Here is a 27,416-nt window from a genome sequence, read left to right as displayed (position 1 = left end):
TTTATATTAAGGGTCAAATTAATATGAATTGAAATCAGCACATCCTATCAAGAGTATACCCAAGTACCACGTGGCAGAATAGTTGCAGAGTGAGGTGTCAGGAAGAGAAACATTCCTTGATTCTTTGTAATCTCCGGAAATTTCTAGGTCAGTATCGATGTCATGAGTATGATTTCACAACTGAGATGATACTCCAAGAAGTACCTGGGACTGTGCCAATGAGGACATGTTTAGATACTCAGTGAAAATGAACAGTTTAGGTTTGAAAGAAATGAGAATTTTGAATGGTATTTTGAATATTTGGGAGTGTCTTGTCCTTGTCAAGGAGTGGCAGACAAGCCCTCTTGTGCAGTAGGGCTTTCCACTCCCCACAACTGCCCTAGGTTGAGAGTGGGCCATGTGTCACCTCCACTCTCACCCACACTACCCTGGTCACAATAGGAATATGTCATCCCTAGAAGCGTTTTTTGGAGTCTGGGCCTTTCCTTTCAAAGTTTTGGAGGCAAGTGATGAAATCATGAGGAAAGCAATGGCAAGGTTGGCTTCTGGTTCTCTATGCTCAGCTATAAATGACTCTTCAGGTATAACTGCTGAGTATTGGAAGTCACTATCCCTTGTCAGTGGAGTCAGTTGATCAGATTCAGCAGTAGTTGTGGTTTCCTATGTAGGGCATGATATTTAAGATTCTCATCTGTTTCCCATTTTGATACCCTAAGGTTCTGTGCACTTCTAGGATGTAAGACCAAACAGACAAACTCAGAAGATTTCTAAAAGATTATCAGGCTTGCTTGCTGTCATTCTGCACAGCCTTCCTCCCTGCTCCAACACAGGTGAGGCCAGAAATCCAATCCCCTGTAACAGAGATACTTCAAGGCATGGCTTTTAGATCATGCCTGGTTATTAGTGTTGTATACCAAGATCTTGAACCCCATATTGTTAGAAGTCTTTGTTTGAACTTCAGAGGCTTTCTTGGGAAGGCAAGTGTTAAAGAATATCCACTTCCATCTCTTCTTTCCATTTTCTGTGTTGGTCAGCAGCAGCAACAGGGCTACTAAAAAAACTAAAGCGTCCCACATCTGTACTCCACACATTGCGGGCACGAAGACATATATCGCAACCCAGAAATAATCACACAAGGAGAATGCTTTCCAGGAAAGAAGCCATACTCAATTTTGCTAAATAGCACACAACCTCTCAGCCTTAGTGGAGAGTATCATTTTCTATCTAAAATGTGGAAGTACCTGAGGATGTTATGAAGAGGCCAGACACACAAATGGAAGGAAGAAGAGAATAGGCTGACTCCACCTAGAACTGTCCCTCAAAGGATGAGGCTGCTTTTCATGTGAGTTTTTAAAAGTCCCTTCAATTTAAGTATAGCAATTACTTGCCAGACCACACACACAGAGGTGTATTTGTCCTGTAATGTAGTGACTATGTAATTCCTGAAATATGATATCTAATTATTATGTGCAGCTTGCTATTTTGAACTTTTTACATTTAATAGGTCAGTCAAATTGTTCTATATATGTATAAAGGTGTGTATCTTATACAAGTATATTACATATTAAGTTTACATAAATATCACATTTTAGGTAAATATAAGTATCTCTTATGTATAAGTGTACACACACATATATAGACACATGCTCAATGCTTTCTTTTGTTAGTGCTATTCCTTTGATAAATATTGTTAAATGGCAACTTCTAAACCATGGATAATCTATTGTCCATAAATGTAATTAAATAGAAGAGTGACTCAGAGATATGCTTCCAGCTTCTAGTTCATTTTTATAGACATTTGGTAATGATGAACTGAGCAATCAAGTATCAGCATAAACTGATGTAACTTTTCACACCATGAGCATAATTATACCTCTAGTTAAAAGTACTCCTGCAACACAGGCTAAATTGATAACAAGAGTACTTCAGCCTTGAACAGTCTCAATGGTGCTTATAATTGCAAGTTTGGTTTCTTTGAGGAGGGATGGGTGTTTGAATCATTGCAGATATTCTTCTACCCAGTCCCATCATACAAAGAAGCCTTGATTTTGCATTCTATCCCATGGGAGTTCAGAGAAGCCTTATTCCATCATTTGACTCCCATAGAGGCCTGAAAATATTTCCTTTACCCAAGCACAAAACAGATATTTTACACATTCAATACAAACTCAATAAGCAGATTGTACTGCTTATAGAGCTTTTCTTCTAGTGGGATAAATTGTAAGATAAACAAAGAAAATAGTTACTTGATATTTTTATATCACATTTTTAAAAAATCACACAAGTAGGTAATTACGATAAGTACCAGAAAAGAAATAAACACTGTTGTCATAAAAGACAACCGGGACTACCTCTGAGGAACTTTCCCCCAGAAATTTGAAGGAAAATAAGAAATCTTGCTGAGAGCACTGGGAAAGAAGTAGAACAGATAGTAAGTACAAAGGCCCTAAGGCAAGAGAGAGTTTGGCTAATATAGATATTCCCAGTGGGCAGTGAGCCAGGAGCTTAATGGGTGAAGGGGAGAGCAGGATGAATGGAGCAGAGAGGAGAGATAGAAATGGAGGAGCCCTGTCCACTGGTAGTCCTATCCAGTTTCTCCAGGTAAATTGATTGCTTTCATATCCAACAGCAGTCTGTTCCCTCTCTCAAAAGGAGGTGCAGAGGTCTTCTTGCCAAGTTTAAAAAAAAGAGGGGAGGGCCTATAACATCAACCCTAACATGAATAGTCCTCCCTCCACTGATATAGACCTCATTAGAGAATAAAAACCTCTGCATATAAAAATCATCACAAATTATCTAATCACCCTGTTTACACAAAAAGACTGGCAGAGATAACATATTTAGAGAAAATAATCTAAAACATATGCTTGGCATCCTTACAATATTTGGATCAAATAAAACTGATGACTTACAAACTAGGTCACAACTATTTGGCAATGTAAAAATTATTCTTCACTGAGATTTACCTTAATATTCATTCCTTAGGTCTTGCAAAGGACATTATAAAACACACTTAATCCTAGTGTAAATGTTCAATAAGTCTATAATAAATTGCCAATCTAGTAGTAATTTTTAAAATGCAAATGAAAAGAATTAATAAAAATACAGAGATATTCAGCCTTGATTATAACTAAAGAAACTTAAAGCATTATAATTTTATTATTATCAAATATTTTACCTATCAGATTAGTAGGAATTTAAGATTTAATATTATCCAGTATTGGCAAAAAAGGGTAAAGATTGTGTTTTCCAATACTGTCTCACTTAGTGTATGTTGATATGTCATTTCAAAGCATGTTTTGGTAATAGTTATCACATTTTTAACACTTAATAACTGTTCTTTGAGTGATTTTGCTATTAAGAATTTAATTAATAAAAAATCTCATGAAAGTATGACAAGATTCATACAAAGGCCTAAAAATCATGAATTTAGATCTTTACCTGCGTGCCTACCTACAAAGGGTGAATCTAACCTGACCTACAGGAATTATGGTTCCCTAATGAAATCTAAACATCTCAATTCTACAGGATACAATTACTGTCCTCCTCCCATTCAAGTTTGCTTCTTACCAAGGGCTACTCATAGAGTGAAATATTGCAGGATTCTTCCTTTATTTTGGTTTCCTTTCTAATAATCTGTTAAAGCTCACACAAGGGTCTTAAAGATGTCACACCAAGTAAAGCCCCATGTCTTGCCTGTTTCACATTTGGGATCTTTCTATGATTGTAGTGTAGTAAACTTTGTTGGTTACCTCTCTAGTAGCTGTTTATCCCACTCACTTTTATATAGGGCTCAGCACAAGTCTTCTCCCTGCAGTACCTCAGAAGCCAGTTCTATCCTCAGAACCAAAAGTCTACTCTGACTAGCCAAATTCAATCAAATTAATCCATTCTTTTTCCTGTGATTGGTACAGAAACCAAAGCACAGCCGTTTCTTCTAGCCAATGCAACACACATACTCAAAAAGACCTTTATGGTTAGAAGGATAGTTCATCCTCTTGAATTGTCTGGTTGCCATATTACAAACCAAAGGAAGTTACCTAGGAATAAATCTTCCATAAACAATAGTGAAAACAAGAGAAACCAAAGAAAAAGTCAGTCTTCATCATACCATACCTGCAGCCCACCTTACATCTAAATTTCTTATTATGAAAGATATTTCTTATTGTTTCCATTTGATTGGTTTACTGATACACAGAGCATCATAAACCTTTGCAAATTCAGACATTTTTCTGTGCTGAATTTTAATAAAAATTTGAATTAAAAGCAACATCTTACCTTGTTTAGAATAAAATCAACAGCAATATGATTTTTGTATTATCAAACAATGGTCATCAGTGTAGTATTAGAGAAATTGCAGTATTTTCATGACAGTGAAAAGGAAATATTAGAGAGGGCAAATTTATAACTGCAAGAAAAGTCATAGAAATTCTTTTTAAAAAGAAATTTTTAAAAGTAAATATTTTATGAAATACAGGCCACAAATATATTTCCTGAAAATATTGCAAATATCTCATCAAGGTAAAAAGGAAAAATTATAGGCATTTAAAATGCATATTCTCCTTGACACTCCTAGCCTTTTTAGTATGTCTCTAATTTACTGGTAATACTCACCCCTAGCATGCACACACCCCTGATATTTTTATTACATTCTACCTACAGCTACCCTTCCATTTTATGGATTTTCTAGGTTACCTATTATACAATGCTAATAAATTTTTGTTTGTACTAACAATATTTTGAGCATCTGTTACCAGGTTTTGGGGTTCTGGAGTCTTCTTCCAGAGGTGGTTTCTAGCTTCTTCTTGTCTTGAACAAAGAATTGAACAAAACAAGCACAAAATGTCATGAGGTTTTACATTTATTAAAGATAGGAAAAGAAACTGGCTCTGCAGAGTGAGTTTGGGCCAAGTAAAAGTAGGAAAAAAATACACTCTACAGCATGTGAGCCAACTACCTGCGAAAGAACACAATAGCACAAAGCTCAATGGCTATTGTCTTTTTGTTTGCTACTCCTCTGGCTGGCATCAAGTCTAGGCCTTCCTATGGAAAACTTGCTTGAGTTCTTGGAAGAAGAAGTAAGATGGCATCCTCTGATCAGATCCATGTGCCGGGATTTGGGAACTGTTCTGCACATGTGTCTTGGGACTTTGTAATTAACAGGTCACTCCTACTTTCCCAGCCAGCCCTCCATACCCTAATCTCCTACCTCACATCCATATTAGGAAAGTTATTTTTACTTTCTAATACCCTCTCCACTATGTGTTCACACATGTGAGTATACATACAGACTAGTGTTTGTAAGTAGACAGGGTCCATGGAGGTCCCCAAAGTGGGGATAGGGAACTTTAACTCCCTCCACCCATGGAGCAGGTTGCAGGTTTACTGATTTCCATCAAAGAAAATGAATTTTAAGGATATGTCAGTAAGAAGCATTAGGAGATTTATTAGGCAGAATTTTAAATGTCTGCACTCAAAGAGATAGAATGCAGGCCTTCCAAAGGGAGAGAGGCTCTTGTGGCCTCCAGCTAGGTATATTTATAGGGATTTGGGGATAGAAATATGTGGAACTTGTGAATCTATGGAAAGATGGGATTCAATTTACAGATGAAAGGGGAAGAGGCTTTCTTCAGGGGAAGGATAATGGTTCATTCATAGGCCACAGCCATCACAGGTGATGGAGCCCATTTATAAGGGAAAGGCCCATTTTACAGGTGAAAAGAGATGGTCTATTCAGCAATGAAAGGAGCTTCTTCATAGGTAAAAGGGAATGGATTCAGCTTATAATGTCTTTAAGGACCTTAGGACTTATTTTTTAAAAAACTGGATTTGAAGCTGTAGTCTTTATTGAAAGTACAATTTTATAATTATATGATTTTCCTTGTCTCTTTCCTCTATTTGTTTCTTCTATCCTCCCATGTGCCCACACATGTGAGCATTCATATGCACTACTGTTTATTGTTTCTTGCTATTATAATTAATATATTCAATTCACATATTCTGGAGGACCTGTCCATAACCTTTCTGATTTCTTTTCACCAGGTATTGCTTGATGGACAGCTCAAACTTCTGAATTAAAGATTAGCTCCAGCTGATAAAGTTTAGTTACACAAACATTGAGAAACAATGAGGTTTTTATTACCCATGGAGAACAAAAGCTAACAATTCAAACTAACTACTTGGATTTTATAATGAAAAAGTCCTTGGACCTCCAGTTCAAACACAGAGTTCGATTCTTTCCAGAACATTCTGTCCTCTGGTGGAAATTGCTCCTAGAGAGGTGGCATTTGATATGAATTCCAACCAGAAAACAGATTATTCAACCAGCTTCTTATAGCTGCTCCAGCTTTGGTTGTAGATTGCATATCAGTCTTTGTAATGGAAATGAAACCAGAGGACTGAGTAGGTCACCCATGGCTTTCCATTAGAAATTGAAATCTGCTTGGCTGATTGGTAAGTTATAGCAGTTTGTGATAAATGAATCACAAACTCATAGGGGAGAAGCGTCCACTTTAAGACGAGAAAAGAATACTGTATGCCTTGCAAAGGAAAATGCTTTTGATAGATCAACAGACCAGTATTTAGGAGTATAGTCTCTTCTCAATATGCTCTGCACATTTTAGAATTTGGGAATCATCTGTGTTAGAAGAAAGTAAACATTCTACTGACATAGTTTTGTATGCATCAGGAATCAGAGCTGTTGTTTTCTGTATTTGAAATTTCTGGTTCTGTTTATTTTAGCTATTCTTTCAAGTAAACACTGGACAATAGTTTAAAAAAAAACATTTTGTAATCTTGACCATGTTTTCTTGCCAGTAAATTCCAGATTAGTAATAGACTTTTCTCTGTAGCACTCAAAAACCCTTGACAATTCAAATGCTTCTGTGAACTGGAGTAGATATTTTTGGTCAAAATAAGGTTCTGATCAATTCTTCTAGAGTGTTAGGGTTATTATTTTTTTTTTAACTTTAATTTATTTCTTTACTGGTACATTTTTGGTATAAAATACAGTTACATTCATCATTGGGATCTTGTACCTTTACATGAGTATCTTGGTTCTTATTTTTCTCCCCTTCCTTTGCCCTCCCTTCACCCTCTCCAACCTTCCCTATTTGCAAAGACCTTGTTTCCATTTTTTTTCCTCTTCTCATATTTTTTCCTTTCCCTTTTTCCCTTCCCCTACCCCTCACAATTCCTCTGCTCTTTTAGACCTTTTCTTCCTGTTGCACAATATCAGTTATACATTTTCTAAATTACAATATTAACATCTAGGAGACATTACCACAGATTTTACAGAATTTAAAAGGATATAGAAAGCATATTACAAAAATCTTTTTTGAAATAAATTTGACAACTTCTAAGAAGTACCTTGGAAGACAAATTAATGAAACCAACTCTGAAGGAAATATAAAATTTGAATAGCACCTATTAAAGAAAGTATATTCCTAGCTTGAAAACCTACCTATATGACAACAGCAGGCTCATAAACATTTTAACTGATAAATTATATCAAACAATTAAAGCAGAAAAAAGAAGGAACACTTCTCCCCTCATTTTAGGAACTCAACATTGTGCTAATCCTAAAATTAGATAAAGATAATAGAAGAAAAAAGTATGAACATAGATAGAAATTTGTTTAACAAACAAACTCTTAGAAGTCAGATCTGGCAGTATGTAGAAAGTGGTTTTGTTATAGGGATGGCAGTGTTGGTTCAGCATTGGAAGATCCACCCCCAAAAGTAATCATTTTAACAGAGGAAATGAGAAAGCCATATGATCCTGTCACTAGTTAGAGAAAAAGTATTGGACTAAATTCTACAGCTGTTCATGATAAAAGCTATCAGGAGACTAGAAGTAGAACAGAACCTTCTCAACAGATTAAAGACATGTACTCCATACTTGCAGCGAGAATGCCTTATATAAATGGAGAAGATACAGTGCTTTCTCCTTAAGGTGGGGAACAAGGGCAGATATGCCTACTCTTTATCTGTCAATTAAACTTTGAAACCTAGTCCCCACCAAAATAGTCTGGCAATAAAATGACACAACTAGGATAGAATTGACGTGGCAGAAGCAAAATCTTTATATGTAGATGAAATGATCATCTACAGAGAAAATACTAAGAAATCTCTAGGAGCCCCTAGAACTTGTACTTGAATTTAGCAGGATTAGAAAACACAAGGTATATATAAAAATTCAGGTCTGTGTATACTTGCTATAAATGAAGAATTGGATATTGAAATTTAAAAGTTATGTAGGAGTACAAAGGACCTAGAAAAGTTAAAAACAAAAACAGTGTTGTAAGATGTTTAGTATTTTAAGACTTCTTCTAAAGCTACAGTAATCAAGGCAGTGTTGGTGTAAGGAAAGACATATAGATCATTGGAATAAAACAGAGAATCTAGAAATAGAACCACACATATATGGTCCACTGAGTTTTGAAAGATTATTTAACATTAGGATTTTATAGAATATAAACTCAATTTAAGAGCCAAGGAAGAGATAGTGTTTGCAGCAAACGGCACTAGAACACCTGGTATCTGTACATAAAAAATTAACCTCAACCCTTTTTTTCCATACATGAAAATAGCTTGAAGGGATCTATGAACCTAAATATGAAAGCCTAAAAGTATAAAACTTTAAGAAGAAATTATAAGGGAAAGTATTTATGAATTCAGGGTAGGCAAGAACTACCTAGGGTATAAAAAACATGATGTATAAAAGAAAAAAATTAATAAATGGGATTCCATCAAAATTTAGAACTTTAAATGACATCATTAAAATGAAAAGTAGTCCTTAAACAGACCATATTTCCAATGCATATAACCTATGACCAGAATATATAAAGAATTCTTAGAGCTCATTAATAGACAACCCAATTAAAATGTAGACATAAGAAGATGATAAATAGCCAGTATAGCACAAGGAATGGTGTGCAACTCTAGAATCAGAAAAATACTAATCAGTACAATAATAATATTGAATTATACACTCATTAGGGAGATGAAGTTAAAAGTTTTAAAAGCCTTGTCATGACTTTTTCTTTTTGTTGGATTCTCCCCCTTTGCATTTAATTTGTGACACCCAATGGATTCATTCTGCTGGGTTTCCTGGGGTTGTGATCCTCACTGTCTTTTCCTAGGGTATTATCTAAACGTTTTTGGAGTGCTGGTTTGGTATTCATGAAGTTCCTGAGGTGCTCTTTGTCATGAAAGTATCTTATTTCTCCATCAATTTTGAAAGATAGTTTTGCAGGGTACATCAATCTGGGCTGGAGGCTGTTTTCCTTTGGGGCTTGAAATACATCACTCCAAGCTCTTCTTGCCTTGAGGGTTTGCATTGAGAAGTCTGCTGTGATTCTGTTGGGCTTTCCTTTGTATGTGATTTGTTTCTTTTCTCTCACTGCTTGTAGAATTCTATTCTTCTGTTGGGTTTCTGGAATCCTAACTATTATATGCCTATGAGTAGATTTTTTTTTTTTGATTAAGGCCAGCTGGAGTCCTATATGCCTCACTTATCTGTATGTCAAGTTCTTTTCCCCTGCTTGGGAAGTTTTCTGCCATCACTTCTGTGAACAGTTTTTTTATGTCATCTGCACTCTCTTCTCTTTCTTCATTGACTTCAATCAGTCTTATGTTATTCTTCTTTGCATTGTCTAGCAGCTGCTGGATTGATTTCTCATATTTCCTTACAATTTTAAAGCAATTTTTCTTTTTCTGGTCACCAATTGCAATCTTTTCTTCTATATCTGAAATTCTGTCTTCACATTGGTTCATTCTGCTGCACAGACTTTCAATGGAGTTTTTAATCTCCTGGAAATCTGTTTGTATCTGTTTTATGGATTCCATTTATTTCCTATGTTGGGATTCCATCATGTTCCTCAGATCCTCTATTTTTTTTTATGTGTGTCCTCTCTAGATTTATTAATCATGTCTTGCACCATGAGCAAAATCTTTGCTGTTATCTGAGTAATTATTTCTGATTTCATTTTTCCCAGATCCTCTTTTGTTGCCAGTTCAGAGAGTCCAGGTGGTTGAGTATCAGATTGTTCCATCTCATTTCCCTTTGGGGTTGCTGTAGGTGATCCAGAAGTCTGTTTTTGAGACTTGTTTATGTTTCTTCTCATTTCCACGGAAGGGGGTGCTTCTGGTGCTCACATGGCTCACCTTCTCTGCCCTAGGAGCTTGGGATGGTAGCGGGCGAGCTTCCTTCCAGGTGCTGGGACTGGCTGAGCTTCTATGTTTTTCTTATAGCCTAAGAACTAGTACTCATATTCTCTTCTCCCAGTTCTCCCCTTCTGTTGTCAATTTCTTTTTCTTTCTGGAATTTTTTGAGTTGCTGTGTGTGACCTCCCTCTCCAACCCCCTTGGTTTAGCTGCACACAGCTGGGACACCAGGAAGGAGATGACCCAACACTCACGTTTCAAGGGCCTGTTCTTCTTGTCTTCTCTTTCCAATTCTTCTCTTTTAGGTGTAGAGAGTTTCATTTTCCCACTAGTTGCCTCATGGTAACAAGACTTTTTTTTTCATTTTAGGCCACAAGATTTTTCTAGACAAGAAGGCGATAGAAGTTTCAAAAACCCAAAACATCACACAAGTTGAGCTTGTTCATTTTTGAAAGGATTCTTAGAAATCCCACCCAATAACACCTGCATAGAGTTTTAGGGTAGAAATCCCAGCTCTGTAGATCCCAGCAGACCAGGCTTGGCCACTTGTCCCAAAATGGGCAGTGGTGGAGGGCAAGGAAGGAGCTTTAATCAGCATAGTCATGCTGGGCAGGACAAATGAAGAAGTTCATGATCTGTTCAAGGAGCTGATAGAAACCATGGGTTTTATAAGAAACAAAAACAAAGATAAGGTTTGGGGGCTTGCATAACTGGCAGGGTAGGTAATCTTGGTCAAGCCATGGTATGGTTGGTCATTACCTCAAGACTGGTTCTGGGAACACTACAATTGCTGGAAGATAAGTTAGGTGGAACTCTTGAAGACATTGTCATAGGAAAAGACTTTATGAACAAAACCTCAATAGCACAGGTGCTAGCACAAAAAAATCAACAACTGGGATTTCATCTTATTAAAAAGTTTCTGCACTGCAAGAGAAACCACCAACAGAGCTAAGAGACAACCTACAATGTGGGAAAAAAATTTTAGCAGCTGTATCTCAGACAAAGGTCTACTATCTAGAATATATAAAGAATTGAAAAAAATCAGACCCCCCCAAATTCAAAGACCCAATTCAAAAATGGGCATCTGAAGTGAACAGACATTTCTCAAAGAAGCAAAAGCAGCAAATAAATATATGAAAAAATGTTCAACATCACTGGTCATTCAAGAGATGCAGATGAAAACAACACTGAGATTCCACCTCACCCCAGAAAGAATGGCTGCTATCAAGAAATCAACCAATAACAAATGCTGGTGGGGGTGTGGAGAGAAAGGAACTCTTCTCCATTGTTGGTGGGAGTGCAGACTGGTGCAACCACTGTGGAAATCAGTATGGAGATACCTCAAAGAACTAGGACTAGAGGTCACATTTGACCCAGCCATTCCCCTGCTGGGTATCTTCCCAAAAGAATTAAAAGAGTCATACCACAGTGATATATGTACACCCATGTTTATATTGGCACAGTTTGTAATAGCTAAAACTTGGAAGCAGCCTAAGTGCCCATCAACTGGAAACTGGATAAAGAAGATGTATTTTTTATAAAATGGAGTTCTACTCAGCCATAAAGAACAAGAAACTAGAGACATTTATAGCTAAATGGATGCATATTGAGGCCATACTCTTAAGTGAAATAAATAGGACCCACATGTGTAAATACTGAATAGTTTCTCTAGTGTGAGAAACTGAAAGTGTAAATGAGGATTAAAATGAATAATTCTTAATTTGAAATTGGAAAAGGTCCAAAGGGTTAGGGGTGGTTGGAGGGGATGGGGAAAGGGAAGAAGGGAAAGAAAAAATTATGAGAAAAGAAAAAAAAAATGGAAATGAAATCTATGTAAATAGAGAAGTGTGGAGGGGGTGAAGGGCGCACAGATAATGGGGAAAAAAATAAGAACTAAGATACATCATGTACAGGTACAAGCACCCAATGATAAATGTAAATGTATTGTATACCTAAAATGTACCAATAAAAGAATTAAAAAAAAGAAAAAAGACTGGTTCTGGGAAAGTCATCAGTGCTTGAGGGGGCAATTTGGTTTTCATTGTGAAATGACTACTCTTACTTAGAGTGGCAGCCTCTGTTCCTATCACTGGGTAATTGCTCCCACTTAGAAGTGACATCTTCATGGGGGTAATCTTTAAAAAGGCTCTGCTTTTCTGTGATCTGAGGTGACTGCAGGTTTAGGACAATGGCTGGATACTTTCAGGTGCCACTACAGGGGTTCTGAAACTGGACTTTGTGAAAGCTGGCAATTGGATGTCCCTGAATCCTGCAATTTACTTTAATTACTCTTATCTTGATGTCTTCAGGTATGAAGGGCAATGTGATAGACTATGAAAATTTAGGGCTAATAAACCTTGTATTACTAGTTTTTAGACAGACACTCCTTAAGTGATTAACGTGCCTACATGCAGAGTTCACATCTGACCCAAAATTTTAAGGTAATAAAGGCAATAAATAGATAAACATATCAAGGCAGAGACATGGAGCTTCATCCTGCTTTCAGTTACCAATTGGGCAACTGCAGGCCCAGCATAACACATACATTTCTTTTGCCTTTGTTACTGGGCCACTTCCAGCTGCATAGGAGTCTGGAGAAATAGACAATTTCAGCTGAGAATATGGTTACTTGCACAATATCAGTATTGTTAGTAAGGATCATGAGAATGGATATTGGAAAGACAATGAGTAAATGTCTGTGATACTACAAAAAATGGCCTTCTTATAATTTAATTCATTTGATCTGGAGCTTGATATTCATAGACCACTTTTTTATTCTTTCCTTCTCTTTCTCTGTTTTAAGCACAGCAAAAGAGAGAATGGTGCTTCCTACACATGTTGTACAGCTGACTCATGTGCTCTAGGCTAGTGCTCTTGTAAAAGCGATGCAGCTGTTCAGTAGGCAAGGCCTCCCAAGCACTCTATCTGAAGATGGCATTGCCATTGCCTCCTCCTGCTAGGGTGGCACTGAGATTTCTGTCTTTCAGGTATGGAAGCGAGCTGTCACCAAACCATTTTCACACTCATTTCTCTGGGTAATACATAGAAATAGTGGCAGGCATTACCACTATTGTCTAAAAGAGAAAAGGGCAAAATTAATTGAACTAGATGTGTTCCCATCAAATATATTATCCATAAAGGAAGAGTGTGACTATTAAGCAATACACCTTTGATTCTGTCCAGATATCTTGATAGTTTAATGTATGTCCTTCCCTCTGATAGGCTAAAACCCTAACTCTTTAGCTTGGCATAGAATGACCTCCATACACTAGCCTCTTCCTACTTCACCACCAATGAATCCCTGGCATTGCCCTGCAGCTTCAGGTAGCAGCAAATTGTCTGCCCTTTGTTATAGCAGTCATTCTGTTCCCACTGCTCAGGCTTTGTTCTTGCTGTGACTTCTTTCTGCAGTGTTCCTTCCCCACATCCCTTCCTTACTCTGCTGCTCTTGTCCTTTAATTCATTGTTTTAATACTGGGGTAATTTTTGCACCTCCCCCCCCAAGAGATAATAAGGAATATCTTAAATATCTTGAGATCTTTTAGTTATCCCAACTGAGGACAGGGTGCTATTGGCATTTATGGGTAGAAGTCAGGGATGCTGCTAAACATCTTAAAATTTACAGGACAGCTTCAATAGCAAAAGAATTATTAAGCATCAGATATCAATAAAGCTGAGACAGAGAAATGTTGCTTTAAGTGTCATCTCCTGAAAAAAAAAAAACTTTTTTGGAACTTTCTGAAGGACTGGTTCAGGTACCTCCCATAATATTGTGTAATAATACTGATAGCTTTTTGAGAACTTTATATTTTGATGTTTAAAAGATTGGTCATTAGTGTAAGAGTCTGATTTGCAGTCCAATTCCACTATTGTTTGTCCTGTGGCAGGTTACTGAGACTCAGTTTCTTTGCCTACAGCAATTGGTATTTAATTCAGGAGGTGGTTGGGAGGATTACATGAGATAATGTGTGTAAAGTGCTTAGTACTGTGCAAGGTCCCTAGGATACAGTAGCTGCTGTTATTGTTATTACCATGCATATTGATACTTACTACTCTCTTTGTAGGATCAGAGTTGCATTTAAGCCAATGACACTTAAACTCTGGGCCCCCTATTTTGCGTGAGGTCCTTCTAATGCTATGCACCATGGACTCTCATTATCTGCTATTATACTTTCCAAAGTTTTAATTACCCACAACCAAACATAGTCCAGATATATTCAATGGAAAATTCCATAAATAAGCAACTCTTAAGTTTTAAGTTACGTACTATTCTGAATAATGTACTAAAATCTCTTGCTGCCATACTGCATCCTACCCAAGATATGAATCAGTCCTTTGTTCTGTGTACCCATGATGTTGACATTACTATTTATCTTTGTCACTTCACAGCCTCCTTAGTTATAAGATGAAGTTGTGGTATCACAGGGCTTTTGTTCATGTGCCCCTTATTTTACTTAGTAATGGGTTCAAAGCAAGAATAATAATGCTAATGTTTTTAATACTTCAAAAAGAAACTATAAGAGCTTCGTTTATGAGAACAGAGAAAAGTTCTTGACTTAAGAAAATGTAAAAAAACCTATAGGCTGAGAGTCCTAAAATCTACAGTAAGGAGTCTTCTAACCATGAAATTGTGAAGAAACATGAAATTTGTGTTAGTTTTGCTGTCACATCTCAAACTCCAAAAGTTACACCCAGTGATAAGTGCTCAATTAAGATGGCAAAGACACAAAATCTGTGTGTATACCAGTATGCATAGGAAAAAAACCCAGTAGATGTAGAGTTTGGAACTATTCATGGTTCCAGACATGCACTGGGATTCTTGGATCATATCACCATGGGTAAAAAGGAATCACTGCATCTAATTTCATATTCAAGATTTTTATATTATTGTGTTAAAGATTCTCTCCTTGCCCCATATCCAGCACCATTGTGTAAGCTGTAAGTCCTACAATTTAGCCAGCTCCTGCCCAGGCCTATTATAAAGCCTGGGGCACAATAAATATGCACTGATGATGGTAACTCACCAAGAAAGAAGTCTCTTCAGCAAGTTTCTCACCAACAAGTTTCTAACCTGGTCATTGGCTAGTTAAAAACAAACAAAAGCAGAAACCCTTCATTACATAAATTCTCATGCTGCCTCTCTCCCAATGCCTGTAGGATTTTGAGAATGCTTTTCAGCTCCCACTAGGGAATCAGTAACCTATCTTGTCTTTTGTTCTCTCTTTGCAGTTGAGTATTCACCATCTTGACAAGAACAATACAGAAAGAAAGTATGTGCTATTACTGACTGTTTGAGGAAGACAATTTTGACATTTCTGAAACAGCAAAGCCCTGTCTTCATGGGGACTCTCCGGGGCTTAGGAGTGTTGCTAAGCATGAACTTCAAGTTCTTGTGTTTTCTGCCCTACTCTCTGACTTGCAGAGCTCCTTCCTTCCTACTTTCAGCAGACCCTATCAACCTCCTGTTCCTAGAAATAGCTGTGTGCAAGTGTGTGTCTTTGACTGCCTTCCATCCTTTCAATGTCAAGGCTGATGTGACAGGAAGAGCAGGACAGGTCAATAAGGAAAAAACCTAAACAAACCACACACAGCAATGGGGCAATCCTGAAGTCCAAACTGGTGTTGAAAATTACATGAGATGTTGGAATTCTGACCACAGAGAAGTCCAGTGACAGACACCTAATGAAAATGGAATGATAATAATAGAAAAAGGATTACAAGAAAATTAAACTATTGGGCTGGTCAGAGTCAAATGAAGATAAGAAATAATAATTCAAATATCAAACACTTCTCACTGTATAGCTGGTTGCTTCATTCCTTCCTTTCCATTTGATTTCTCCTCATTATCTGATCATCTCACTCCTTCAGAGTAGAAATTACATTGTCCTTCTTTGAGAAATCACTGTCAAAATCCTTTCCTTAACTGATTTCCACTAGCAACTGCTCTTCCAATATCAGTACTGATTCTGATGAAGGATGAAGAATGGAGGTTGAAAAGGGATGAGCCACGTATAATCATTTTGGCCTAAGAAAAAGTAGACCATGGGATAAAAAGAAATATTTTACCGTGGTGAATCTCATGGCTGGTTGTCTCTGAGCCTCAGTTTTTTCACTTGTAAAATGAGGTTAATAATATTTACCCATGGTATTGTTGCAGGTGTGGATGAAGTGATGTACAAGAGGCATATGTCTCCTGGTACTTTGTTCTCAAAGGCTCTATATATTATTTTAATTCACAAAAAAGATGTAACAGTGGCTCTCAAATTGTTGTCTCCAGCCTAGACCTCATTACTAGATCTGTATATTCTATTCCCCCTAGAACACCTCCATTTGACCTTCTCCAAAGCACCTGAAATACACTCCAATAAGTTGATCCTTCCCCTTTCATCCCAGATCTGGCCTTTTCCTAATATCCTGTTGTTCATAAATGGTACCCCTACTTATTTGAATAAATCAAAAACTTAAACATCAATTTTTATTTTTTAGTGACTTCATTCTATTTAACGAGGACTTTAAATATTCTGAATTTAGCTCCAGATTTTCTTATTTTATATTCCTGAAGGCAGGAATAGAAAAGAAAAGCAGAGATTATTTTTACTGATCCCTGATTCTTCAATAAAATATTTTGTCCCTGAACCCACTTAGCACCCAGAGTTAACAAATACCTTCTGTTCCCTGAACTGCTGAGCTGGAACATAGAGTCTTGTGAAAAACATGTGCTTACCACATAAGAATTAGACGTGATTTTATGTTAGGTTCCCTAGAAAGGAAAAGGAAATCTCAACAACCTTTAGAAGAATTAAAAAAGAAGAAAGAAAGCAGAGTTAGAATGCTGTTTTTTCTGTTTGCCTCCAAACATGTATTACATTTATCAAAGGAAATAAATATGCCTCTATAAAATGTTTGTTATTGCCATTTAACTTTTATTCAATAATATCACTCACTACATAGACTATTAGAGAATATGAAATTAGCTTCAGAGAATGTTGAGTTATATTTGCAACTTGGTTTTATTCTATAGTGAATATATTTGGATATTCACAATTACTACTGATCTCTGATTTATGATTTCTATTAGACTGCATTAAATTTTTAAAGTGTCACATAAAATTACATAATTTAAGGCTCAAAGAGGTATTAGTGATCATGAAGTTCATCAGCTTCATTTTCAAAAGAAACTGGGATAGGAGAGGTTAGGATTTCTCCAAAGTTGCCTAGACAGTGGCAAAATGGAATCTAGAATCCAGACTTTGTGAACCTCTATCTCATTCCTCCCCTCTAGTACTGACATTCTCTTCCTATTCTATTTCAAATAAAAGTTTCTATCACAGTGCTAAAAGTTCACTTGAAAATTTATTTTGTTAAATCGTCTTTACATATTTCATGACACTCTAATCATAATAATAATTAGAAAAGAACTTTGACCCAAAAAACACAGAAGAGAGAATTATTGTATCTTGACCACCTTTTCTTCTTTCTTTCTTTTTTTTTTTTTTTTTTTTTGCTTAAATACTTTTATTGTTACATTTTAGGGATACAATACGTTTACATTTATCATTGGGTGCTTGTACTTGTACATGATGTACCTTGGTTCTTAATTTTTTCCCCATTAACTGTGCGCCCTTCACCCCTCCACCCTTCCCTATTTACATGGACTTTGTTTCCATTTTTTTTTCTTTTCTCATAATTTTTTCTTTCTCTTCTTTCCTTTCCTCATCTCCTCCCACCACCCCTACCCCTTTGGACCTTTTCCTATTTCAAAGTATGAATTATTAGTTATTAATCCTTTTAATCCTTATTTACACTCTCAGTTTCCCACAGTAGAAAAACTATTCAGTATTTACACATGTGTCCTATTTATTTCACTTAAGAGTATGGTCTCAATATGCATCCATTTAGCTATAAATGACTCTAGTTTCTAGTTTTTTATGGCTGAGTAGAACTCCATTTTATAAAAAATCCCACCTTTTCTTTATCCAGTTTCCAGTTGATGGGCACTTGGGCTGCTTCCAAGCTTTAGCTATTACAAACTGTGCTGCTATGAACATGGGTGCACATATATCACTGTGGTATGATTCTTTCAATTCTTTTGGCAAAATACCCAGCAGAGGAATAGCTGGGTCAAATGGGACCTCCAGTCCTAGTTCTTTGAGGTATCTCCATACTGATTTCAATAGTGGTCGCACCAGTCTGCACTCCCACCAAAAATGGAGAAGGGTTCCTTTCTCTCCACACCCCCACTAACATTTGTTATTGGTTGATTACTTGATAGCAGCCATTCTTTCTGGGGTGAGGTGGAATCTCAGTGTTGTTTTCATCTGCATCTCTCGAATGACCAGTGATGAAATCACTGGCAGGTTGAAATCCAGTTTTTCCAACCCCATTTATTAAATAGGCTATGTTTCCTCCAATGAGGGTGGTTGGCTCCTTTGTCAAAGATGAGGTGGCTGAGTATATCTGAAGTTGTTTCTGCATTTTCTAATCTATTCCACTGATCCTTAGGTCTGTTTCTTTGCCAGTACCATGCTGTTTTTATCACAGTAGCTTTGTAGTATAGCTTCAAGTTGGGTACTGTAATACCCCCTGTCATGTCTCTGTTGCCCAAAATTGTTTTTTGCTATTCTAGGTATTTTCTTGTTCCAAATGAAGTTTTGGATTGTTTTCTCTAGTTCTGTGAAGTATATTATTGGAATTTCAGTTGGCATTGCATTAAATCTATATAGTAGTTTTGGAAGCATGCCCATTTTCACTATATTGGTTCTTCGAACCCAGGAACAAGGGATGTCTTTCCATTTTCTTATATCTTCCTTGATCTCCTTTTTCAGGGTGCTGTACTTTTCAGTGTAGAGGTCTTTTGCTTCCTTTGTTAGATTGAGTCCTAGCTATTTCATTTTTTTGAATGATATTGTAAAAGGAATTGTTTCCCTAATTTCTCTCTCAGTGAGTCTGCTATTTGTTTATAAGAAGGGTATTTATTTTTGAGTGTTGGCCTTATATCCAGCTACTATACTGAATCTGTCAATTAAGTCTAGAAGTCTTTTGGCAGAGTTTTTTGGGACTTCTATGTAAAGTATCATATCATCAGCAAATAATGACAATTTAACTTCTTCTTTTCCTATCTTTATTCCTTTTATTTCCTTCTCTTTTCTAATTGCTGTGGCTAAGGTTTCCAGAACTATATTGAACAGGAGTGGTGATAATGGGCATCCTTGTCTTGTTCCTGATTTTAGTGTGAAAGTTTTCAGTTTTTGACTATTTAGTATGATATTGGCTGTTGGTTTTTCATAGATAGCCTTAATCAGGTTAAGATAAAGACCTTCTATTCCAATTTTCTGTAGAGTTTTTAATCATGAATAGGTGTTGGATTTTGTCAAATGCCTTTTCTGCATCTATTGAGATGATCATGTGGTTTTTGTCCTTGACTCTGTTAATATACTGTATTACATTTATTGATTTACGAATATTGAACCATCCTTGCATCCCTGGGATAAATCCGACTTGGTCATGGTGTATGATCTTGATGACCCCGTGTATTCTGTTTGCCAGTATCTTGTTGAGGATTTTTGCATCTATGTTCATTAGGGAGATTGGCCTGTGGTTCTCTTTTTGGGTTGGGTCTTTCCCTGGTTTTGGAATCAAAGTAACACTTGTTTCCAGGAATGAATTTGGAAGTATTGCTTCCCTTTCAATTTCCTTAATGAGTTTAAAGAGTAATGGCATTAGTTCTTCTTTAAATGTCTTGTAGAATTCAGCAGTGAAGTCATCAGGACCTGGGCTTTTCTTTGTTGGTAAATATTTTATTATATTTTCAATTTCACTTATTGTAATTGGGGTGTTTAGAATTTCTATATCTTCTTCCTTTAACTTTGGCAATTCATATGTATCTAGGAATTTTATCTGTCCATTTCTTCTGTGTTTTCCAGTTTATTAGAGTGCAGGTTCTCAAAGTAGGTATTGATGATCCTCTGGATTTCTGATGGGTCTGTTGTGACTTCCCCTTTTTTGTTCTTAATTGCATGGATTTGAGTCTTTTCTTTCCTTTTTTTGATAAGGATGGCTAAAGTTTTATCGATTTTATTTATTCTTTCAAAAAACCAACTCTTTGATTCATTAATTTTTTGTATCATTCTCTTAGTCTCCATTGCATTGATTTCTGCTCTGATCTTTATAATTTCCTCTCTTGTGCAAGCTTTGGGTTTGTTATTCTCTTCTTTTTCTAGGAGTTTGAGGTTCTGCTTTAGGTTATTTATCTGAGTTCTCTCTGTTTTCCTAATATGGGCATTCATTGCTATAAATTTCCCTCATGTAACTGCTTTCATTGTGTCTCATATATTCCTTTATGTTGTACTGGCATTATCATTTACTTGTAGAAAAGGTCTAATTTCTTCTTAATTTCTTCTGTGACCCATTGGTTGTTCATGAGGGTGTTATTCAATTTCCAGGTGTTTGTGGGAGTTTTGCAGCTTCTCATGTTATTAATCTCCAATTTTATTGCACTATGGTCTGATAATATACAGGGGGTAATTTGAATTCTTTTACATTGACTTAGACATATCCTATGGGCTAGCATCTTTGACCACCTTTTCTTTTTCTTACTTTTGCCATTTTCCATGATTATCAAGCACATCTACCATTCTGAATCTTCACTTCATGTTAATTATTTCATTAATTGCTATAAACTCATCATTAACAGTCTTTTGAATTCATTATCAGAATAATCTCAACCTATTATTAAAACATTTGCACCTTCATTTGTCTACTTCTAAATATTAAATTTTCATTTAAAGTTGAATCTAATAAAAAAACTTTTTTAAACCTCTTGGTAATTGACTTGCAACCACATTTTTAGCAATCAAATTAATTATTAAAAAACAGATTATTTACATCAAGATTAACTGCTTGTTTTTTAAAGCCAATTTGTATGTGTAGACAGCCTGCTCTTCCCTGCATATTAAAATTCAGAGTACTCACCTTTATTTAGCTTCTTTGCAAACCTCACACATTATAGTACCCTTGAATGCAGTCTGCCCATATGAAGAATCCTTAGCAACTACATGATTTAATATTTCTCTACATCTATCATGGATCTCAACCCATGGTCTTACAAAAGAGTAGTACTGCCTAAATCAGAAAGCACCACTTTTCAAACACTGATACATATAATAAAAATTCAAATATTTAGTTCAAGTAGTGTTTTTAGTCTCTCTTATCCTATATATATATAGGCAAAGCCAAACAAGGATATGGGGTTTGATCAAATAATATGGTGAATGCTGCTTCAAAGTATCACCCAACAGGTAGACAAGGATCTTCAATATGAGAAGTAGCCCATTGAACCCTAGCAATGGTATGTGACAAGTTTGAACTTATTAATGCAATCAGTTGTTTGTAAGCTACAGTTGACAGAGGTGCATTTTAAAGTGTATTGTATGTAAATCATGGATCATAATCAATGCATTAACATGAAATTCTGTCAGTTTCATTGGAGTTGTGTCACTATGTCACTTCAGATTCTAGCTTTCTAAGAAATGTCATCACAGGAGATGAAACTTGGGTCTATGGTTATTACAAAGACTAAGGTTCAGATTTCTGAGTGAAAATTCTCCTTGTTGAATAAAAGAGTGTCAAACGAAATCCAAAATAATAGACATAACTGTAGTTATTTGTTAACTCTGGGTGCTAAATGGGTTCAGGGCCAAAACACTTTATTGAACAACCAAGGATCAATAAAAATAATCTCTGCTTTTCTTTTATATTCCTATTTTCAGGATTATGGCTTTTGACCATGATGGAAATGTGTGAGCTGAGTTTGTACACAGGAATGCTACAGTGAACTCTAATGGCTGTAAGAAATGATGTCTGTAGAAAATGGACTGAGAAACGGGCAGTTTCATCCTCAATCATGACAATGTTCTGTGTTACATGTTGCTTCTGGTGTGGTAATTTCTGTCAAATAAAAACATTACCATATGTCCTCATCTACCTTATACAGTAGATCTGACATTGTGCAACTTTTGGCTCTTCATCAAAGTCATGATGACCATGAAAGGTAAACATTTTGAATCAAATCAAGACATTAGGACAATCATGCCAGTGCAACTAATGACATTCAAGAAATGACTTTAAGAACTGGTTCAGAAAGTGGCAAGAACTGTGGGATAAGTGTGTTTGAAGTGAGGGAGAGTGTTTCAAGGGGGATTAATAGACATGTTTCTATTACTGTGATACATTTATTGAAAATTTAAACATTCACTGAATTTTTTTTTGCAATTTGTACATAAAAGCAAGCCTGGGAATACTAATACAAGTTGTCACTGACATTTCTGACCTCAGAGAAGTTTCTCCAAGTGATGTGGGAGCTAGACTTCTCCACCTGCAAAAAAATTCTTGCACTCTGGCCACTGTGGTTGGTTCTACAGTAGACATTTGAGGGCTAGGGATTTAGTTCAGTGGTGCTGCTGCCTGCCTCACAAGCGCAAGGTCCTGAGTTCAATCCCCAGTACCAAAAATAAAATAAATAAATAAATAAATAAAGTAGACATTTGAATTCAGGCTCAATAACTTCTTTTTTTAGGTACCGGGGATTGAACTTGGGTCCTTGCGCTTGTGCAGCAGGTGGCGAAACCACTGAGCTAAATCCCTAGCCCCTCAGTAACTTTTGTCAGAACTGTTAGGAAGAGAGATTCTCTCCCAGTATTAGAATATAATTTTTCTTTATATGCAAGAATATAATAATTAGCATTTTAAAATTTACAGTTATGCAATTCTAACAAAGAGATTTAAATGAAGTAAAATAACATGTTCTGTGAACAGACATGGAACTGATAAAATATTATATTGGTTAAGATGTCTTTCAGTGCTATGACTCATTAGTTCTAGATCTCCCTCATTTTATTAGCTTAAGGAGAACAGGTTTGTACTTGCTTTTGTATTTATACTACAAAATATATTATATAGATTAGTATATTATATAGATATTATATATTATATAATTATTATATTATATAGATAGTCTTATATTATATAGATAGTCAATATTATATAGATAGTCTTCTATATTCTAAGAAGTCCATTGAATATCTCAATTATTTTCTAGGAAAATACAACCATTCTATTGTATGAAAGAATACTAGGCTGCTGTTTGCCTCTGTGGCTTATTTCTTGACTTATTCAATATGAATTTCTCTTTTAAGCTCTCCCAATCACTTCTGTCAAAACTCAAAGAAATAAAAGAAATAGTGTCAGAGGATCAGATGGCATTGTGACCCCTCCCCACACAGTGGTATTTTAGAGATTCAAGGCCAGTTATCTATTCCAAGACACTTCACATTTATGTATACTTACAATTATGTGGTAATGAGAAGACTGTTCTTGTAACATCAGCGAGTCACATTGTTTTGGGTTCATTTTTTTACACCTTGTAAATATTTTTCTTTACTCCTAAATGGTAATATCTGAGTTTCTAAGAGGCATTACACTTCCCTGATTTGCTTATTTCTTTATGTGGCTTGGCTCAGGTTACATGGCCCAGGCACTGCCCTTGAATTTATTTGAGGCTAAATGATTATATTCAAGAACTTTTGTCCAAGTCATTGGAATTACTAGAATGGGAAGGTCATCTCCCATTCATTTCACTTGAATCCAGACAGATAACCTGGAGCAACTTGCTGCTGATGCAAACACCCACAATGTTGGCCATTCACAACTGTAAGCACACACTATTCCTATGCTAGTACACCTGAAGGCTTTCAACTCTAAGCCACTATGCACCATTAAAACCTACAAGCATAATGCTAGGTTTCACAAACAAATCCCTTACTTTTCTACTATAAATTTTTACTTTAGCATAATAGTACCTGGCTGTGCATCCCAGTACCTTTCCCTGAGGGATATAGGAAGCAATTTTTGTGTTTACCCACTTGATACAATGAAAGACAAAATGGGTGAACCCATACAAAAGTGTTTAAATAGGATTTGTACCCACATGATGTTCCATCTAACAGATTTTGCACATTTACATGAGCATCACAGAGGGTATAATACACCCATACCACTCTAGGATTTGTTTTTTAAAAGTTTTATTTTATTTATTTACTTATTTTTTGGTACTGGGATCAAAATTGGGAACTTGCGCTTGTGAGGCAGATGCCAGAACAACTGAGCTAAATCCCCGGCCCTAAAAGTTTTCTTTTAAACAATCCAAAAATTCATTTGGAACCAGAAGAGACCTAGAATAGCAAAAGCAATTCTAGGCAACAAAGACATTGCTGGGGGTATCACAATACCCAACTTGAAGCTATGCTACAAAGCTACTGTGATAAAAACAGCATGGTACTGGCAAAGAAACAGACCCAAGGATCAATGGAATAGATTAGGAGATGCAGAAACAACTTCAGACATACTCAGCCACCTCATCTTTGACAAAAGAGCCAACTACCCTCATTGGAGGAAAGATAGGCTATTTAATAAATGGGGTTGGAAAAACTGGATTTCAACCTGCCAGAGATTTAAACTAGACCCATACCTATCACCATGCACTAAACTAGGATCAAAGTGGCTTAAAGATCTAAATATTAAGACAGAAATACTAAACTTGCTGGAAGATAGGTTAGGTAGAACTCTTGAAGACATTGGCATAGGAAAAGACTTTATGAACAAAATCTCAATAGCATGGGAACTAGCAGAAAGAATCAACAACTGGGATTTCATCTTATTAAAAAGCTTCTGCACTGCAAGAGAAACCACCAACAGAGCTAAGAGACAACCAACAATGTGGGAAAAAAATTTTAGTAGCTGTACCTCAGACAAAGGTCTACTATCGAGAATATATAAAGAATTGAAAAAAGATCAGACCCCCCAAATTCAAAGACCCAATTCAAAAATGGGCATCTGAAGTGAACAGACATTTCTCAAAGAAGCAAAAGCAGCAAATAAACATATGAAAAAATGTTCAACATCACTGGTCATTCAAGAGATGCAGATGAAAACAACACTGAGATTCCACCTCACCCCAGAAAGAATGGCTGCTATCAAGAAATCAACCAATAACAAATGTTAGTGGGGGTGTGGAGAGAAAGGAACACTTCTCTATTGTTGGAGGGAGTGCAGATTGGTGCAACCACTGTGGAAATCAGTGTGGAGATACCTCAAAGAACTAGGACTGGAGGTCCCATTTGACCCAGCTATTCCCCTGCTGGGTATTTTGTCAAAAGAATTAAAAGAATCATACCACAGTGATATATGTGCACCCATGTTTACAGCGGCACAGTTTGTAATAGCTAAAGCTTGGAAACAGCCCAAATGCCCATCAACTGGAAACTGGATAAAGAAGATGTGTGTGTTTTTTTGAAATAAAATGGAGTACTATTCAGCATAAAGAATGAGACACTAGAGTCATTTATAGCTAAATGGATGTATATTGAAGCCATACTCTTAAGTGAAGTAAATAAGACATACATGTGTAAATACTGAATAGTTTCTCTAGTGTGAGAAACTGAAAGTGTAAATGAGGATTAAAAGGATTAATAATGAATAATTAATGCTTTGAAATAGGAAAAGGTCCACAGGGGTAGGGGTGGTGGGAGGGGATGGGGAAAGGAAAGAAGGGAAAGGAAAAATTATGAGAATATTTTAAAAAAATGGAAATGAAGTCTATGTAAATAGGGAAGGGTGGAGGGTGTGAGAGATGCACAGTTAATGGGGAAAAAATAAGAACCAAGATACATCATGTACAGGTACAAGCACCCAATGATAAATGTAAATGTATTGTATACCTAAAATGTACCAATAAAAAAATTTAAGGACAAAGAATAAAAGTTTTCTTTTCATTTTTCTGGTAGAAGTAGTCCAATTTAGTAAAATGGCACATGAAAAACCAGATTTGCAAGTTTTGGAGGAAGTCAAAAGTGAATCATCAGATTACTCATATAAGGATGATGGAGATGATCCATTATGAAAAAATACATGTTTTCATAACAGAATAATGGTGTGGGTGAATGACAATGATGACTTTGACATTGGCCATGTGTGCCAAAGTTCCTGTGAGAGTGAAATGGAGCAAAAATTGACTGATACAGACACAGGGAATGCAGACCTCCTTGATTAAAGTAATGAAGAAAACAGCAATGTGAGTGCATGTTTGACTAGTCAAAATGTTGCAAAATTGTCAGTTAACCAAATGGAATAATCTAATATTAGAAGTAGGTCCAAAAATATAGTGAAGATTTTGGAGGGGCAAAATCTACTGGACAGAGTGCAATCACTACTATTCATTGTTGGATATTTTAACAGATGAAATTCTATAAGATGCTATGAAATATACAAAGGCTGAAATAGAGTAAAACATTCTGTATGTACCAATAGACATACTCAGAAATGTATTTATTATGACAACTTACTAGCTGAAGTGAAAGCATTCATAGGTCTGCAGAACTTAGCAGGGCTTTCTCATGGTAATCACAGAAATGTAAACAATTTAGGGAAAAGTGATAGGTGTGGGCTTGAGGTTTGTAAAATAACAATGACACTGAGGAGATTTGATTTCCTTCAAAATTGCCTGAGGTTTGATGAGAAACTCACCCACCAAGAAATAAAAAGAACTGATAATCTGGTTGCTTTCTGGTCATTGTTTGACAGATTTGTAATTGCCAAGCAATTTATACACCATCTGACTATATGACTATTGATGAACATCTTGCAGCATTTCATGGCTACTGTAGATTTTGTCAGTACATGACAAAAAATATGGCATAAAAATTTATGCCCTTATATATGAGATGACTTATTTTGCATTCAACTTAGAAATTTATCCTGAAACTAAGCCACCAGGTCCTTATTTGCATAGTAATAAACCGAATGATACTGTGAACAAACTTGTTTCTCCCATCTCCCAAACTAATTTGAAACTAATGTGACAATTAGTTTACCAGTTTTCATTCAATGTTACATTTGCCAACAGAGGACAAGTTGACCAGCATAGGAACTGTACACAGGAACAACAAAGCAGAAATTCCAAATGAAATGTAATTTCAAAACAGAGAATTTTATAGTATAATCTTTGGATTACGGAAAGATTTATATTGACCTCATACATGGCAAAGAAAAACAAATTGGTACTGCTGATGTCAACATTGCACCATGATGGAAATATTAACAGGGAAACATAGACAAAATGGAAGCCTGAGATGGAAACTTACTATAACAAAACCAAAAGCAGAGTAGATATTGATGAGTTATGCAGCAACTATGATG

At 36.1% G+C, this 27,416-nt stretch overlaps 1 protein-coding gene across 2 annotated transcripts in view; it reads left to right on the top strand.

Moving 5' to 3' along the window:
- Suclg2 (succinate-CoA ligase GDP-forming subunit beta) overlaps positions 1 to 22,014 on the top strand; it is a 373,391-nt gene extending 351,377 nt beyond the window's left edge. The window contains exon 11 of one of the 2 annotated variants that reach the window (XM_087182000.1): positions 21,935 to 22,014. In XM_087182000.1, the coding sequence (XP_087038126.1) occupies positions 21,935 to 21,999 (65 nt within the window). In that variant the 3' untranslated portion in view covers positions 22,000 to 22,014. Of the gene's footprint in view, positions 1 to 15,395; positions 17,496 to 21,934 lie in introns of those variants that run through there. The other variant, XM_087182001.1, reaches the window with a different exon arrangement.
- The last annotated feature ends 5,402 nt before the right edge of the window (positions 22,015 to 27,416 follow it).

Source organism: Heterocephalus glaber, unplaced genomic scaffold (genome assembly GCF_053883595.1).
Source record: "Heterocephalus glaber isolate CG9 unplaced genomic scaffold, H.glaber_assembly_v1.0 deba00001472, whole genome shotgun sequence".
In the NCBI taxonomy this organism is placed as follows: Eukaryota; Metazoa; Chordata; class Mammalia; order Rodentia; family Bathyergidae; genus Heterocephalus; species Heterocephalus glaber.
The sequence above is the reverse complement of the archived record's forward strand: the minus strand, read 5'-3'. Positions and strand labels throughout refer to the sequence as shown.